This window comes from Podarcis liolepis, assembly GCF_965112155.1.
Source record: "Podarcis liolepis genome assembly, chromosome: 13".
NCBI classification, from domain to species: Eukaryota; Metazoa; Chordata; class Lepidosauria; order Squamata; family Lacertidae; genus Podarcis; species Podarcis liolepis.
The window spans coordinates 15,976,161-15,992,374 of NC_139573.1; the positions used below are offsets into that span (position 1 = coordinate 15,976,161).

At 46.0% G+C, this 16,214-nt stretch overlaps 1 protein-coding gene across 6 annotated transcripts in view; it reads left to right on the forward strand.

Annotated features, from left to right (window-relative positions):
• Positions 1-1,773: 1,773 nt before the first annotated feature.
• Positions 1,774-16,214, forward strand: part of SETD1A (SET domain containing 1A, histone lysine methyltransferase) — a 30,684-nt gene continuing 16,243 nt past the window's right edge. For 3 of the 6 annotated variants that reach the window (XM_083470725.1, XM_083470729.1, XM_083470730.1), the window contains exons 1-9: positions 1,774-2,050; positions 3,689-3,807; positions 5,684-5,836; positions 10,772-10,867; positions 11,809-12,079; positions 12,175-12,281; positions 12,665-12,888; positions 13,041-14,112; positions 14,868-15,770. In XM_083470725.1, coding sequence (XP_083326851.1) covers positions 5,699-5,836; positions 10,772-10,867; positions 11,809-12,079; positions 12,175-12,281; positions 12,665-12,888; positions 13,041-14,112; positions 14,868-15,770 — 2,811 coding nt within the window. In that variant the 5' untranslated portion in view covers positions 1,774-2,050; positions 3,689-3,807; positions 5,684-5,698. Of the gene's footprint in view, positions 2,061-2,090; positions 2,113-2,378; positions 3,081-3,688; positions 3,808-5,683; positions 5,837-10,771; positions 10,868-11,808; positions 12,080-12,174; positions 12,282-12,664; positions 12,889-13,040; positions 14,113-14,867; positions 15,771-16,214 lie in introns of those variants that run through there. The other 3 variants (XM_083470727.1, XM_083470728.1, XM_083470726.1) reach the window with 3 other exon arrangements.

A 16,214-nucleotide genomic window follows, 5' to 3' on the forward strand; every position in this document is an offset into this window, starting at 1 on the left:
AAGGTATTCAGACTCATTGCATACATGATGATAAGCCAAAATTCTACCCACCATCAAAACAAAATGGGAAGATAAATCATTCAAATACATTGACAGGAAGCAGATGGGTAAGGCTGAACCACTGTGGGGGAGCGATGTTACCTAAATATCTGAACATTGCCAGACATCAGCATATTATCATCAGACTTTCAACTATGGCAAATCATGTGGATCTCAGAATAATTTGGGATTTTCCATCCCAAAATTTAGAATATTAGGTTTTTGTTTAAATAACAATTTTCACCAACATTTACACCTGGAAATTTTCAAATATTGCAAAATATGAAAATGGTAGAAAGGGCTCAGTTATCCAAAACCGGAGTAATCTCCCCTCTCCAGTCTTTCACCACACTATAAAGCAGAGTAAAAGGGAACTAGCAAACAACTGAGCTAAGTATTGCTGAGAGCCTTTAAATATACTTATATTTAGGGACATAATCAAAATGTATGTTTCTTCATTATGTAGCAAGCCTAAATGAAAATTAACTCTGTGTGTGCATGTATATGTACAATCAAGGTGTCATACACTGTATTTAAAATTTGAATTCAGGAGCAATTTCTTGGTGCGGAGGAGAGAAGAGTATTGTAAACCTTTGATCCTTGACATGCAACAGGACTGTCCTTTGCTACTACTTAAAAATAAAAATGGTCACCACCTATTCTAACAAATATTTTGCAGTGTCAAAATTACCTGAATTGAAAACATTGTTTTTTTATATAAAAAACAAACCTGTTTATTTTCTTTGCCCGAGCAGATTCAACACTCTATCATACCAGTATTTAAAAATAAATAAATAGCCGCATATCAATGCGAGGAATAGTTATCTCTCTTACTGGCTTTTCTGACGGTGTTCTGCTAAGAGACTTTACAATTTCGTTTTCGGACGAAAGTACCGAAGTCGACTCTGGTTAGCTCAATACCACGTTTTGGGGTAGCTGCGATTTCAATTCAGTAGATTCGGGCCGAATTATTTACATGGGCCTTTTCCAAATGACAGTGCAGACTCAGAATTTCTGGGCTAACCCCCGTTACCTTCATTACAATTGTTAAATGGGTTAAATAGCAGCGATTTCGCTCTTTGTCGCGAAAGCGTCATGCGCATTTCTAAGTTTGCCATTCCGTTACGACGACTTTAGATTTCGCTCCCGCAGATTCGTCGGTACCACCTTTTTTTGGTCGTCTGGGCGCCTTCCAAACTCTCAGCAGCGGAGCAATCTTCTCTATCCCACGGTACCTAACCTGTACTAAGCACCCACCATATAAGCGTAATTCGTTTTATTTGGTTGGTCCAGCAGCGAATGTGCGAGGAAAGAATCGGGGCTAGATCTTCGCTCTCCCCATCTTTTAAGTCTAGTTGTCATTTCGAATTGAACGATTCGCCACCATCCTACGTTCGCAGAAAACACACACACACACACACACACACACACACACAAAACCTGGAGAAGGATTAAAAAAACCAACCAACCTAATATTCTGCGGAAGCACTAGAAAACGAAGTGAAACGCGTGACCCTGTGAACGGTGGATTCCCTCCCCCTCTCACAGCCCAGTGTCGAAAGCGCAGATCAGAAAAAAAAACACCACGACGACGAAGCCGGAGAGCCGGCAAAACCGTCTCCATAGAGAGGAGGGAGGGGTGGTGGTGAGGAGAGCAGCAGCGGTTCTCGCGAGAGCCTCGCCCGAGAGTCTCGCCCGAGCGCTCTGGCCCCGCCCCCTGGTCCCTGTCGGCAGCGGCAGAGGGTTGTCACCCTTTTTCCCCTTCCCTCTTTTCTTTCCCCCCCTTGTCCTCCCTTCACAGGTCGCGAGGCGAGAATAGCGGCGGAGCAGCACGAGACGCCGAGAGAGAGCGCGAGGGAGAAGAAGAGAGAGCTCGCTCGCTCGCGCGGGGGGAGAGGGAGGCAGCGCGCGAACGAGCGCGAGAGGCCGGACGAAGGGAGGAGAAGGAGGGGGGGCCGCCGTCGCCGCGCGTGCGCCCCCTGAGAGAAGGGAGGAGGAGGAGGAGGAGCGGGTAGGAGCAGGTGACGCGAGCGAGCGGGAGGCGGAGAGGGGAGCGCGCGAGCCCCTCCGCTGGTGAGGGGCGGCGGGGGGGGGGAGGAGAACGCGCGCGAGTGACGGGTGCGTTGTGGGGGGGGCGGGGGAGGAGAAGGCCTCGCGCGGGAGGGGGAGGGAGCAGGAGGGCGCCTTGGGTGGGCGGGGCCGGGGCACCTGAAGGGAGGGCAGGAGCCCCCCAAAGGGCAGATGGGGTTGTAATTGAAGAGAGGGGTTTGGGGAGGGGGCAGTTTGTGTGTGGAGGCACGACGCACTATGGGTGTTTTTTTGGGGGGAAGGCCTTTTGAGAAGGGGGTCCTGGGAGGAAGGCCTCTCCTCCTCTCCCTCCTCCAGCTGACCAGGCTGGGCGCCCAGGGGGTATTGGCAGGGGGTGGGGTGTCTGACTGAGGGTCTGAAGTTTTCTCCCCCGCCCCCGCTGGAGGCATGCATTTAGGAAGCGAAACGAGCCTCCCCAAAACAACGGGAGGAGGCGTGGTGTGGAAAGAAGGGCCCTTTGGGTGGCATCCGATGCTACAGAATAGAAGAGGAATAGAAAATTCCTATAGGGAAAGGGGCATTTTGAGGAGCAGGAGAACATCTGACGAGGGATGGTTTTTTTTGGGGGGGTGAGAGAGAATCAAATTGTTTTGAGGGGTTCCGTTAGCAGCAAGGCAGAGTGAAACGGTCCATGGAGGGTGAGGTTGAAAGGGAAGGATGATCTGACAGGGTTTGGAGAGGGGAAGGGGGAGAAGGGAGATCTCCACCGATTGGCTGGATGGTAGGAATGGGCGATGTTGCAGAGATCTCTGTGAGGAATAGATTTTCCATATCTGCATGACTCTGTGAAAGATGAAGATGGGCAGAGAGAATGGGAGAACTGATGGATGTATTTAGGGGCCCGTAGTGAGAGGGAGAGAGACAGAGCGCTCCCATTGACAAATGGGAACAATTAACTCAGGATGGCTTGGAGAGAAGTTGAAAAAGGTCGTGATAAATTGTAAAGCTTAGAGGTAAGGCCTTTAGAGGATAGAGGAGGAATACAAAAGTTAGGAATATTAAAATGAGCACTTACTCAAAATGGGGGGACAACAGATAAACCTTGCAATGTTTTAACTGCAAAGGAAATTAGAGGTGAAGACTGTGAGGAAATCTGCTGATGGGGAGGAGCTGAATATGCAGAGGAAGATGATTATTGATAAAGCTGAAGAATGGGAGGGGGGACTTTGAGGGTAGACCCCAGTGGAAAAGGAGGGCTGTGGATTTCGTAATCCCACTTTGAGAATTTAATTTACAGTATGCAATCTTCCTATAGCTGGAGGCATCTGAATTCAGATTGCTTCATCTTGCTTTATTTTAGTTTTAGGGTAATGCATTGTTGCATAATTTTGGTTAATTTTTAATTTGTGAGCATAAGTAACTTTTCCTCTTAAGTAAGGAGGAATACATGTCACCAGGGGAAAGAATTGGGAGTCCTGATTCCCAGCATTCCCTATTCTAACACGCCATCTGTCTTCCAAGGAAGTCTTTTTATTCTACTGCTTGAGAATGTTTCATTATGCAAATTCGTACCCATCATTTGCTTGTTTTTTTACACTCACTTTTTGTACTTTCTTCCTAGTTTCCCAAGTGTTTTGTTTCACATTATGGACTGAACCAACTCCAACCAGGCTTTATTGCGAAGGAAGAAAAAACACACAGCTGTAATAGCTTGACCACAGACGAGATAATCCACAACAGGTACAATTTTATTGCTGCCTTTTACTTTCATGCATTCCCTTTGTGCTGCACTTATTTGGAGATCTATATTTCTGTTCTTATGCAATGAGCACGTTACAAGGTTAAAATTGCTGGGCTTCTCAAATGTGCATTATACTTAGAGAGGGCATGTGGTTCTGGTAATTATATTCTTCATATTCGATAGGAAGTTGAATATGAATAAGGGCAGGATAATGTATTAAATTAACATTTTTCAAATATGTAAAAGGGGCAAAAGTAACTTTGAGGTCAGACCAAGAGATTTATCAAGGTGATGCTTTTCAGGCATCAACCTCAGTTATTTCAGTTATGGTGCATTCAGGGAGTATATTATTAAAGGAGGCATATGTGTGAAAATAATTTGCACAGGGTAATTATTATAATTTTGCTTCTATTTTAGCAAAGCTGTTTGCCACCAGTGTGGCAACTCTAAACTACTCTAAAACTAGGACTGTGTATGCTCTGTGCTTAAAAAAAATTCTGCTCCAAGAAAAGCTAAACTCTGGTCCCTCTATAAATTATTTGTCAGATTATTGTAATCAGTGGCCATTATACCGCTACAAATTTGCTCCAGTTGCACAAGTTACATAATTTCTCTTATTTGGCACAATTTATTCTACTATTCATATTTTAGGCATGGGAGGAGCAAAGCTGAATATGTCTCATTTTAGTAATTCAAAATCTTATTCAGACAACTCACTAAGATTGGAGCAGGGGCTGCCTGCATGCTGTCAAGCATTTCTTCATAATTGTGTATTTTTGCTGTTGCTTTAAAAGAATTTATAAGCTACTTAATCAAAGAATCCCTAAGCAGTGTAATGAAATAATTTAAAACTGTTACCTGTATCAAGTTTAAAATTTAAAAACAAAATTTAAAAGCAAAATGTAAAAACAGGTATATGTAACTTGTTAACATATCCAAGTAAAATTGCTGAAACACAAATATTTTTAGCAGGTATCTAAAACAGCTCAACAAGGATGCTTTATAATCACAATGGACAGAAGCTTCTTTAAAAAAAAATCTGCACTATGTACCACAGCTTTTGTTCCATGCAATCTTGCAGAACTGTAGCAGGTTCACAGTCCCTGCAATAAAGCTCTGCAAATCAAATCCAGGAAACCCAATTCTGAGTATGTATGTAATTAATCTCTCTTCAAAAGTGGCCAATTTAATAAAAGTTTTATAAACAACAACAACAACAATTTATTATTTATACCCCGCCCATCTGGCTGCGTTTCCCCAGCCACTCTGGGTGGCTTCCGACCAAATATTAAAAACAGTACAGCATCAAACATTAAAAACTTTCCTAAACAGTTGTCTTCTAAAAGTAAAATAGTTGCGTTCCACAGGGCAGGCACCACTACCGAGAAGGCCCTCTGCGTGGTTCCCTGTAACCTCACTTCTTGCAGGGAACTGCAAGAAGGCCATTGGCGCTGGACCTCAGTGTCTAGGCTGGACGATGGGGGTGGAGATGCTCCTTCAGGTATACAGGACCGAGGCCATTTATGGCTTTAAAGGTCAGCACCGACACTTTGAATTGTGCTCAGACCCATTGTACGGAAGCGTAAAATGGACAGCCAAATACCTTTGTGCAAGTCACTGAGCTTGTGCAATACAGTAATAGCCCTGGTGATAGTAAATGGATTATGGAGAAGAGGTACAGTTGTTCAGGCAGTTTAATATTAAACCCTCTTCTAGTTCTGGGATATACAGGCGCATCTGCTGGTGGTGACTATTCTGGGTTCAAAGGTGTCTACTTCAGAAATAGCCAGGAGTGGGCTCCTTTGTTATTGTTAACTCTTTCTCATATTAGTAATCATATTATCTAATGCACTGGTTCCATTTCTACTGCTCTAGGGTAAATGAGTCAGAATGGATCAGGAAGGTGGGGGTGACTTCCAGAAAACCCCTAACTTCCAGTGGAGAAACTACAAGCTCATCGTTGACCCAGTGCTCAAGCGGGCCCCGCACAAGGTCTACCGCTATGATGGAGTACATTTCAGCACTAATGTAAGTGGACAGATTCTTATTTGGATGGAGTTGGGGAGGATTTGTTTGAGCTGTGCTGAGAAAGTGAGGGTGGTTCTACCTTTCCTGTTGTGTAATATCCATTGGTCGTCCCAAGTACCCACTTTTTTCATTTGTGTTCTCAAGTTTTTAAACTCTCTGCTTCTCCTGCTCTGTCAGTGTACTGTGTGTGGGGTAGGTGCATTATTAATTTTTTGGCGTTCTGTTGATTCTGGGTGGACAGCAGAATCCAAGGCACTGTTGCTCAGATTGTGTGATGGGTCAGTTCTGTGCCACACAGTCCCTAGATTACTTGTTTTGTGCACCTTCTCCTCCTCCTGGTTGTCATAGGGTCCCTAACCCCAGCTTCCGTACAGATTTCTAGGTCCTTGTGCATTGAGGCTCTAGAGACTGGATATTTGAATGCAGCGATCTGAATGCTTTGCAGATCTCTGAGCAGGGCTGATGCCTAAAATTTTGGTGTTGGCTTCTGAAGAATTGAAGCTGCCTTTTAGGAGTTCTAAATAAGTTCATTTCCATTTTTGGCATTGGTTGTTTTTTATCATGGAACATACAGAGTCCTGTCAGGAAACATGGCAGGTGGGTTTTGTGTGCTGATGGCTACTGAGAGAACAATGGTGTGAGAGGTGAACAGGAAAAGGAAATATGCCTGTGGCTCATGGGGCAGCTACTGAGGGATTTTTGAAGGTGTAGCAGCCTCCCCAGAGGGTGGGAATGAGGAGGGGTGCTTTGACTGTAGAGGAGGCCAGGTATACCTAGGTTTATGAACTCCTTAGGCTCTTGTTTCATCTCACAGCAAGTCAGTCCCCACTTTTTCAGTGCCACTGGAATAATTGGGACTTGAGCAATTAAGACCCATTGAAACAAATGGGAACTTAAGTGGCTTAACTTTCCCTGGGTTGCACCTATAGATTCTCTGGCTTTAAAATGATTATAACAGTGCAAATAAAAATGTTTAGGTTGGTTTATGGCTATTTTATGAATGACTTTCATTATTAGCAGAAGCAATAGAAAATGAAAAAGGCATTTGATTTAGATCTCTGTCAGACATTGCTGGCATAGTGTTAAAGAAGAGAAAGCTTTTTGTGGTCTCCAGTTCAAATTCTTTGTATCCTATAGTGTGTTATTGCAAATTATGAATTTCAGTGCAGACAACAGACACCTGCCCCAGTTCAAGCAAGACACAATTGGGCTTATGTCTGTTGGCTAACATTTGATTTGACATCTGCTGTTTTTAATATTAATAAAATGTTTCATTTTAAAATTGGTTTCTAAAGTCCCTAGTAGTTCTTATTTTAGAGTTGCCATTAAACAATATTTGGTTCCATTTTAATTTCCTCCTAGAAATGAGGATGGGCTTTGTAGCATTGGAGCAGTTTGAAGAGCATAGTCTTTGTCTCTTGGGTTGCCTGCCATACTTGAAAAATTTCTTTCTTAATCGTTAACCCACCTCTGAGGCTACCTTTGGTTGTTTGGTCCATTACTTGTTGGTTATAGAATAATTTCTACTGCTTAACTTTCATTGTTTTGCTGTGTACTGTAAAAGCAAGATCCATTGAAATCAATGGAACTTATTCCCATATAGCTTGTGTAGACTGTACTGTGTTATGCCCACTTTACAGACAGAGATTGAGACTGAAACAACCTGTTTCAAATATGATTTCCTCCCAAAACCACTATAGTACTTGGAATTTGGAATATAAGGACTAAAATCTTTTTTTAGCCCCCTTTGCTAATCTGCTGTCTGTTTTGGAAACCTGTTTGTTTGCTATGCATTGAGGTGCCTCTTAAGCTATTGCAATCAAATTTTGCACAGTGGTTTCTGACATCAAGGAATAGGTTTTTATCTATGTTTGAATGCCATTGGATGCCATTTTGAATCAACATGGCAAACTGAACCTTTCAGAGCTGCCATATTCTGCCTTGGTCAGACCATCTAGTTCTGGGCACCACAATTTAAGAAGGATATTGACAAACTGGAACATGTGCAGAAGAGGGCAACCAAGATGATTAAGGGTATGGAGGAACAGTTAAGGGAGTGGGGATTGTTTAGCCTAGAAAGGAGACTGAGAGGGGATATGATAGCCATCTTAAAATATCTAAAGCAGAGCTTTCCAAACCGTGTGTTAGTGTGTCATGCAGATGCTCCCTACACTCCTGCCGGGACTGGAAAGGGGTTAGTTTAACCTCTGGTTTGTTAGTAAACTGAATTACCGTGTCGCGAAATGATGCAGGTCTAAAAAGTGTGTCACCAATGTGCAAAGTTGGGAAAGCTCTGGTTTAAAGGGCTGTCACATGGAGGATGGAGCAAGCTTGTTTTCTCCTGCTCTGGAGGCTAGGACTCGAACCAATGGATTCAAGGCAGCAGATTCTGAATAAACATCAGCTGGAACTTTCTAACAGTAAGAGCTGTTCAACAGTGGAACAGACTCCCACAAGAGGTGGTGAACAATCTCCTTCCTTGGAGGTTTTTAAGCAGAGGTTGCCCTCTGCAGAGGTTGGATGGTCATCTGTCATGTATGATCTAGTTAAGATATTCCTCCATTGCAGGGGTTGGACTAGATGACCCTCGGGACGCTTTCAACTCTAGGATTCTGTAACTTTGGCCACTGATTTCACAACTGCACTGATTTTTTTAATTTCACGAAATTCTCAAGCAACACCCAGCATGAGGCTTCCAGCTTTAAATGTTTGGTGCTAAAATAGTAAGCCTGCTGTCATAAATACACTTGCAGTGATTCCCATCTAGCTCTGTGGAACTCAAGCTTAGACAACTGGGCTGTAGGATGTGTGCCTATGGTTGTTTACATGTACCTCAAGCTCTAATAAAATATTGTTATGCTAGTCCTTCCGTTAATATAGGAGACAAATGTGAAAACACAGACGCCTGATTCATGCAGCCCCCTCTTCTCCTTAACCTTTCTTAGGCTCCTGATGTCAGTCACAGCTCTGGTACCTTGTCTCACCAATGTAATGAGCACAAAATCCAAAAGATTCTACACGCTGAGAGCGTAGCTCCTTCTTGAAATACTCTGATCATTGCAGGCAAAGGAGAAGCTGTGTCTTCCTCTGTTTACAGTCCCTTTTCTTCCTGCATAGCATGGCAACATTTGATGTGCTTAGTTTCACTTTTCTTCTAGCCTGAGAGTCTGCTTCCCTTGTAGCTGTTGCTTTGTTTGAAAATTCCCCTAAGCAACAGAAGAAGCAGCTGTGACAAGTTCAAAGCTATAGAGAGCCTGGGGGCAGGTGGACAGGGGAGAGAAAAGGTGCTGTGTTTGAATCTATGATGAATTGATGATTTGGGTCATGTTTGTTCAAATAAGCATCAATGACACTGGGAGTCAGCTTTAAAATTCCATAAAAGAATAACAGTTTGTAGCACTCAGACCCGTAATTGCCCAGAATCCCCTCCCCCTTCTGCTCTAATAAGGTTTATTGGAAATTTACTTCCAAATAAGTCACTTTGAGTTGGGGTGGAAGCGAAGCTGAGTATGATGGCCATATGCACACCTGGACTTACCTCTATTTCTACTACTAATAGTGCATACAGTACTGTTAATTTGCAGAATCCCCCCCCCCCCGGCCCTGTGTTTGTCTTTATCAGGAGGATAAAGTGAGGGAAGATCACTATTCTCATTGATAGATGAGAGGAACTTGTTCAAGTCTATAAAATGAATCCATACAGAGGTGGGACTTCGGTTCGCCCCAAAATTCTAAATCTGCGCTACAGTTTTTTATAGCATTCCTCAAGAGCAGCCACTAGTGTATCTCACTCACTTGAGCCCAGATATAGACATGTTTATTGCTTATATTCTGGGAGCAGCTTAGAAGGAAATTTGACTGCTCATACCAGAGCCACAAGTCCACATGTAGATCCTTAACTGAGAAGAATTATCATTTTTTCCCCATTGCAAATGGCAAATCACCATGAAATGCTATGGAGCAGTCCTTAATACCTGGAAACATACACAAAGACCTAATGTACATTACTGCCTTTTAAAATACTTTTTCCTAAATCTTCCCATGCTTTGCTTGTTTTGTATTAACGTCTTCTTTTCACCTGGATTCAGGCTTTTAATGAACATTACAGCTAAAGCATTCATTTTCGTTTCATATCATATCTGGGGCTCTTACTTTTTTCTGGTTAATCCAGATTAATTGCTGCTTGAGTGCTTGGAGAACTTTACTGGGGTATGATTCTCCAGTGTTCAAGCAGTGCTGCAGAGAATCATAGTGTGTGATCTGCATCCTGTCCCAGTTGTCTTGCTGCCTTTCCCCTGAGAACCCAGAAACCTTCAACATAGGCCAAGGCTGGAGAACATGTGGCCCTCCAGATGTTGTCAAACACCAGCTGCTGACCACTGAGCCAGCATAGTCAGTGACGCTGGGTGGAGTTCCATTCCAGCAGCACCTGAAGGGGCACAAGTCTCCAATTGTGTTTAATTTATGTCAAGTATTGGGGCAGAACCAGTGTTCGAAACTCCCATTGTTCTAGGTTCATTTTGTGACAGGGAATTTCATTAGCGTGCACTGTGCCTAAGATTTCAGATTAAAACTGCAGAGTGGAAGGAAAGGAGGACCTTTTCCTGCCTCCGCACTTCTATAGACTGGAGAAGAGATTCTCTTAATAGTATTAAGGGGTGGGCAGGGGAAGGACTACACCATGTGAAAATTGAAAAAAAAGATTTTAGCTGCAGTTCATTCATTTTCAGCTTTGTATTCTTGTTATAAAAAAGCGCGCCTAGACATTCCGTTGTCGTGCCCATAACTTAGGTTTAAGGTGCCATTTAGCTCCTAGCTTTCATATCTCAGTTTCTAACACTGGGCAGAACCAAGAAGCACTTTTTTATTCCAAGGAGTTCTGTTTCCTGTAAAGGCTTTTTGCATTGTTAATGCCTAACAAAATCTCTTCTCAAGGATTCGGGCCACGCTCCTGTGGGTGATGTGCGGGATCCCAGACGCAGGATATGGTCCAAGAACAGAGACATTTCCCTCCCTGTCCCAAAGTTTAAGGTAAGCTACACCCCACCTGATCATGTATCCTTCTCCAAGTCTTCCAGATCCTCAGCACAGCATTACTGCCACATCTTCCTTACCTGGAAGCCTGGTAAATGTTCAGGAGTGGCCAAGTGTATAGCTTTATGTCAGGCTGTAAATTAATTGACTGAATTCTACCATAACTAGTTAACCTGGGATTTGCTTACATTTCTGGCCATCTTGAGGAAAAGACAGCTTGTGGGAAATCTGATAATTGAGTGTGTGAAGTAAAAATATATGTCCTGATCTGCCTTGACCTTGGGGCTAAAAGACAGCAATTGTGTCTTGGAGAGAAAAGTTATTGAATTCAATCTTAAGAGGAGAAATGTGATGGAAGGGAGGTTTGGGAGTGCAGGAAAAGAGGAATGGCAAATAGAACTGCATGTCTTTCCATTCTTGTACTCATTGCTGAGTTCTTTGAATATGTTGTTGTGAAATGTCAGTGGATGATGATTATGTACCTCCACAGGGAAAAGCTGGATTCAAAAAACAGTTGAAAATTCTTCAAAGGGGGAAAAGCTCCAGAATTTGCCTTCATAATAAACTGGGCAGATTAAGAATATCTAAAGTTCATTGACTATAACAAATTGCCTGGATTCATGCAGATATGGTGATTTTTTCTTGGGCAATTGCTAGGGTGGTAGTGGGGGGCATGGAAATGGTGTGTGTTTGAGGTTATCTTGTCTTGGGTGGAGTTTGACAAGCATAAAATAGGAGGTTCAGGAATCTTGAATGCACTGATGAAGGGTCCACCCAGGAGTTCTGCAATCTCTGAACCTCCATTGGCAGCCCATTTTAAAGTTTTTGCTGACTATCCAGAGCATTGGATGATTTTTCTTAATTATTGGGGTGGGGGTATGCTCTTTGGCAATTGATTTAGCCCCCTCGCCCCATCTCCCCTTTTGTTTCTTCTGCAGCTGGATGAGTTCTATGTGGGTCAGATCCCTCTGAAGGAGGTGACCTTTGCCCGGCTCAATGACAACATCAAGGAGCCCTTCCTGGCGGAAATGTGCAAAAAGTATGGAGACATTGAGGAGATTGAGATCCTCTACAATCCGAAGAACCGCAAGCACCTGGGCCTGGCCAAGGTGCTCTTCACCAGCACAAGGGGAGCCAAGGAAACAGTCAAGAACCTGCACAACACTTCGGTCATGGGCAACATCATTCATGCTCAGCTCGACATCAAAGGTGCTTGTCCTCCTCCGGCCATACTCTCGGTTCAGTCTTGCCACCTCTGATTCAGAGTAGTTCCCCTTTCCAATAAACGGCTTTTCTCTCCACAGGTCAGCAGCGAATGAAGTATTATGAACTGATTGTGAATGGCTCCTATACACCCCAGACTGTCCCCACTGGAGGCAAAACACTCAATGAGAAGTTCCCAGCGGACTCGGTGAGTCTGCTAAAGTCTCACATTTGAATCATCCAGGTTTAGGGCCACTTTTTCACAGGAATCCTCATTGAAGGATTTTCTTCTGTGTCCAGGATATGATCCTCATTCCTCATTAAAAAAATAGCCATCCTTTGACTCTCTTCCCCTCCCACCACTACTCCTCTGTCTTCCCTCTCTGCACTGCCTGTCCACAAGGCTTCAGCCACCTGCTGGTTGTCAATACCCATAGGAAAACAATGCTCAAGTCCTGCTCCTTTGCTAAATGATTGGTATTTTCCCTACATCCAAGTCAGCTTGGAATTAGCTACATGAATGGTCCCCATATTTCAGTCTAGGTGGGACTGCATGGTGAATAATCTGCTCTCAATCCTTCCCTTTTGCAGTCAGAGTCCCGAAGGCGCCACTCAACAGACTCCTCATACGCTAGTAACACAATGCCTTCAACGCCTGGCAATGGCACACCTTCCTCTCAGGACACTCCTTATTCCAGTGGTAGGCAGGATACCCCTTCTTCGTATGGCCAGTACACGCCACAGTCGTCCCAGGGGACGCCATACACTCCCCGGGGAGGGACGCCATATTCTCAAGATTCTGCTTACTCCAGCAGGTGGGTGATTTATATGTATATCTGCCCTAAGCTCTGGGGGAGTGATCTCAGTGGCATTGCATCCTTGAGCCAGCCTGTCAGGGCTGGCTAAGTGGGAGAGAGCAAAGACTGATCACTCATGGTACTGTCTCTTCTTAATTTTCCTCCTCAAGGCAAGGGACTCCAGGCTACTCAAGCTACCAGCCAGAGTCAACATCGTACAAATCCCGCCGACATGAGAACAGCTTTCCAGACTCGTACTCGCGTCGGCATTATTCTTCTTCGTCCTCTTCCTCCTCCTCGTCGTCCTCTTCTTCCTCCTCCTCCCACTTCCGTAGCAATGAGCATCACTACCCTCCCTACAATCAGCAGTTTGACGGCGGCAGCGGTGGCGGCGGCAGTGCTGCCACAATCAGCAGCAGCAGCCGGTACCAACGCCTCTCATCCACCTCCGAAGGGCGCCCGTCTTCTTCCACCCCCTCCTCTTCCTCCTCCTCCTCCTCTCTTCGCTCCCACCAAAGAGAGGACTCTGGTTTCCATTCCCGGCACAGGGAGCGCTCCCAGAGGGATGAGGCGACTCCTTCCTCCACCGTCAGCACCCCCACGGTCACCACCCCCTCCTCCTCTTCGTCGTCTGTGGCCACCCCAGCCCCAGATAGTGCTCAATTCCAGAACAGCCACAGCTTCACTCAGCAGAGTGCAGAGCCCTTTCCAGCACCCAGCGTTCTCTACCCACCGTACACAGCCACTCCGGAGCCTTTCTCCCTTCCCGTGGAACCCCTTGCCGTGGACCAGGACTACCGGCTGCTCCCCACAGCCGAGACTTTTGCTGCCAACTCCTTGCCTCCTACCGAATTTCTTGCTCAGGAAACTAAAGAGAACACCAGCCCAGCAGTAGCAACCATTGCAGGGGCCGATGACCGGTCCCATTCCCCTGCTGTGCAGACCTCGCCGGCCCGGTCTGGCTCCCCTGCGCCTGAAACTACCAACGAGAGTGTCCCTTTCACTCAGCACAGCAGCTTGGACTCCCGCATCGAGATGCTGCTCAAGGAGCAAAGGTCCAAGTTCTCTTTCCTCAATTTGGACACAGAAGAGGAAGACGAGGAGAAGGGAGGGCCCAAAGGAGTGGAGCCACATGGGCCCTGCACTCCACCGCCTCCCCTTCCTGTCAGTTTTGAAGATGTGGTGCCGGCGCTGGACATGGGAGCAGGAGCAGAATCTCCCAAAGCCAATGGACAAGATAGAGTAAGTTCTGAAGATTTTGAATGTGGCAACTTTTTTTGGGGGGGGGGGGTTGGAGCTCAGTGAAGGACTGAGCCAGCTCCTTGACCATAGAATATTGAGTGACTTGAGAGGGGTGGGATGCAGTGGAACATTCTGAAAGAAGGTATAGGTGGCAGGCTGGAACCTTGAACACAAATACAGTACTCCACACGGCACTCCACATGTTTGGATGTGTGTCACATAAATTCAGCAGTCATGTTTGCTGAGCTTGCAGATCTTGGGTTTTGAACCACTAGAAATGTTTGTTGGGACAGTAAACAGGGCATTGATGATTGAACTGTAGGGAGGTGCTGATTACAGAAATCCTTGCAGGTATCATCTCATCTCCTGAATATCAGCCTTCTTAACAGATGCTGCATCCAGCTTTTTAAGATTTTATGCACAGTCACGAGGGCTAGGAACTTACCTAGGTATCTTTGGTGCCTTAAGAATTGGGAGAACGAGAGATAACTTGAGGCTAGGGTTTTTATATTTGACTTTGCCGGCATCATGAGTTTATTTCAAGATTATTATTACTATTATTATGTAGTGTGAATAATTGAATGATATTGTTGGGATTAGACAGGTAGAAAGACAGGCCTGCAGGAATGGGGGATAGTGGTTTGGGAGGTGGTTTGCAGCAATTGCTTTCAGGGAAATGGGTGGTGCATGCTGCAGAAGCCAGACAATTGGCTCACTGTGCTATCTCCCTCCCTCCCCTTCTCCTCCCAAATAAGGCATCTCAACAATCTTCAGGTGAAGACATGGAAATCTCTGAGGATGAAGCAGAGGTCGAACCCCCAACCCCTGTGGCAGGGGTGTCTGAACCCCATTTTTCTGTGATGCCGTCAGCCCTGGGCCACATGCAACTGGGCGTGTCCTCCTTTACCCCCCACCACCGACCAGAGCCGCCCCCCGCCTACCCAATCCAGCCTCTCATGTCCGTCTCCCTCCCGCATTTGGCGGGCAAGACCCACTCGCTCTCCAACTATGGCCAGGTTGGCCTACGGCATGCTCACCGCCTCTCAGACTTCAGAGGGCGCGCGGGAGTGGTGGGCGGAGGTCGGGGTGCCCCCCACATCTACGACTTTGTCAACTCCATGGAGCTGATGAACCGGCTGGGCAACCAGTGGGGCGGGATGCCCATGTCCTTCCAGATGCAGACGCAGATGCTGAGTCGCCTGCAGCAGCTGCGTCAGAGCAAAGGCCAGTTTGAGGACCCTTTCCCCTACCACCGGGAGGCGGCTTCTTTCTGCGGCCGCCCCCTCTACGGCCACGGCTACCTACTGGACCAGGCGAACCGCCACTTCCAGAGAGACCAGCTGTTCATGCAGCAGCCGTCAGCAGTGGGGGCCTCGGAGCAGCAGCAGCAGCAGCAGCATTCCTCGGAGCAGCCCCCTCTGCCACCCCCACAACGCCTCCTTGATTTCCGGGCCTCTCCATGGGGATACCAGGAGGAAGTGGCTCCACCCCCACCTCTTCCCAAGGACCCCCATGCCTCCGTAGTGGACAGCGTCCTTGAGACACTTATGCAGGAGATGAAGAGCATCATGCAGCGTGACCTCAACCGCAAGATGGTGGAGAACGTGGCTTTCAACACCTTTGACAAGTGGTGGGAGCGCAAGGAGGAGAAGGCCAAGGTGATTGTGCGGGGGAAGCGGGGGAGGCTACCAAGAGCCCCAGTCTTGGAAGGGGTGTAGGTTTGAGACACGATTCCTAACTCTTAGGGATAGGGTGTTGAGGGGGGTCGTGGGGATTTGGGAGAGCTGTGGGGCCTTCTTTGCCGCGAGTGGTATGAAAGGCTTAAGTTTAAGCAAAGATCACCAGTGTCGAAGCAATGATTCTTCAACATCAACTTTGTTGGACTGGTTAGGTTGTACGAATGCTTAATTATCATCTTCCAAAGCAAGTACAGTGGTACCTCGGGTTAAGAACTTAATTCGTTCCGGAGGTCCATTCTTAACCTGAAACTGTTCTTAGCCTGAAGCACCACTTTAGCTAATGGAGCCTCCTGCTGCTGCCGCTGCACTGCCGGAGCATGATTTCTGTTCTCATCCTGAAGCAAAGTTCTTAACCTGAGGTAA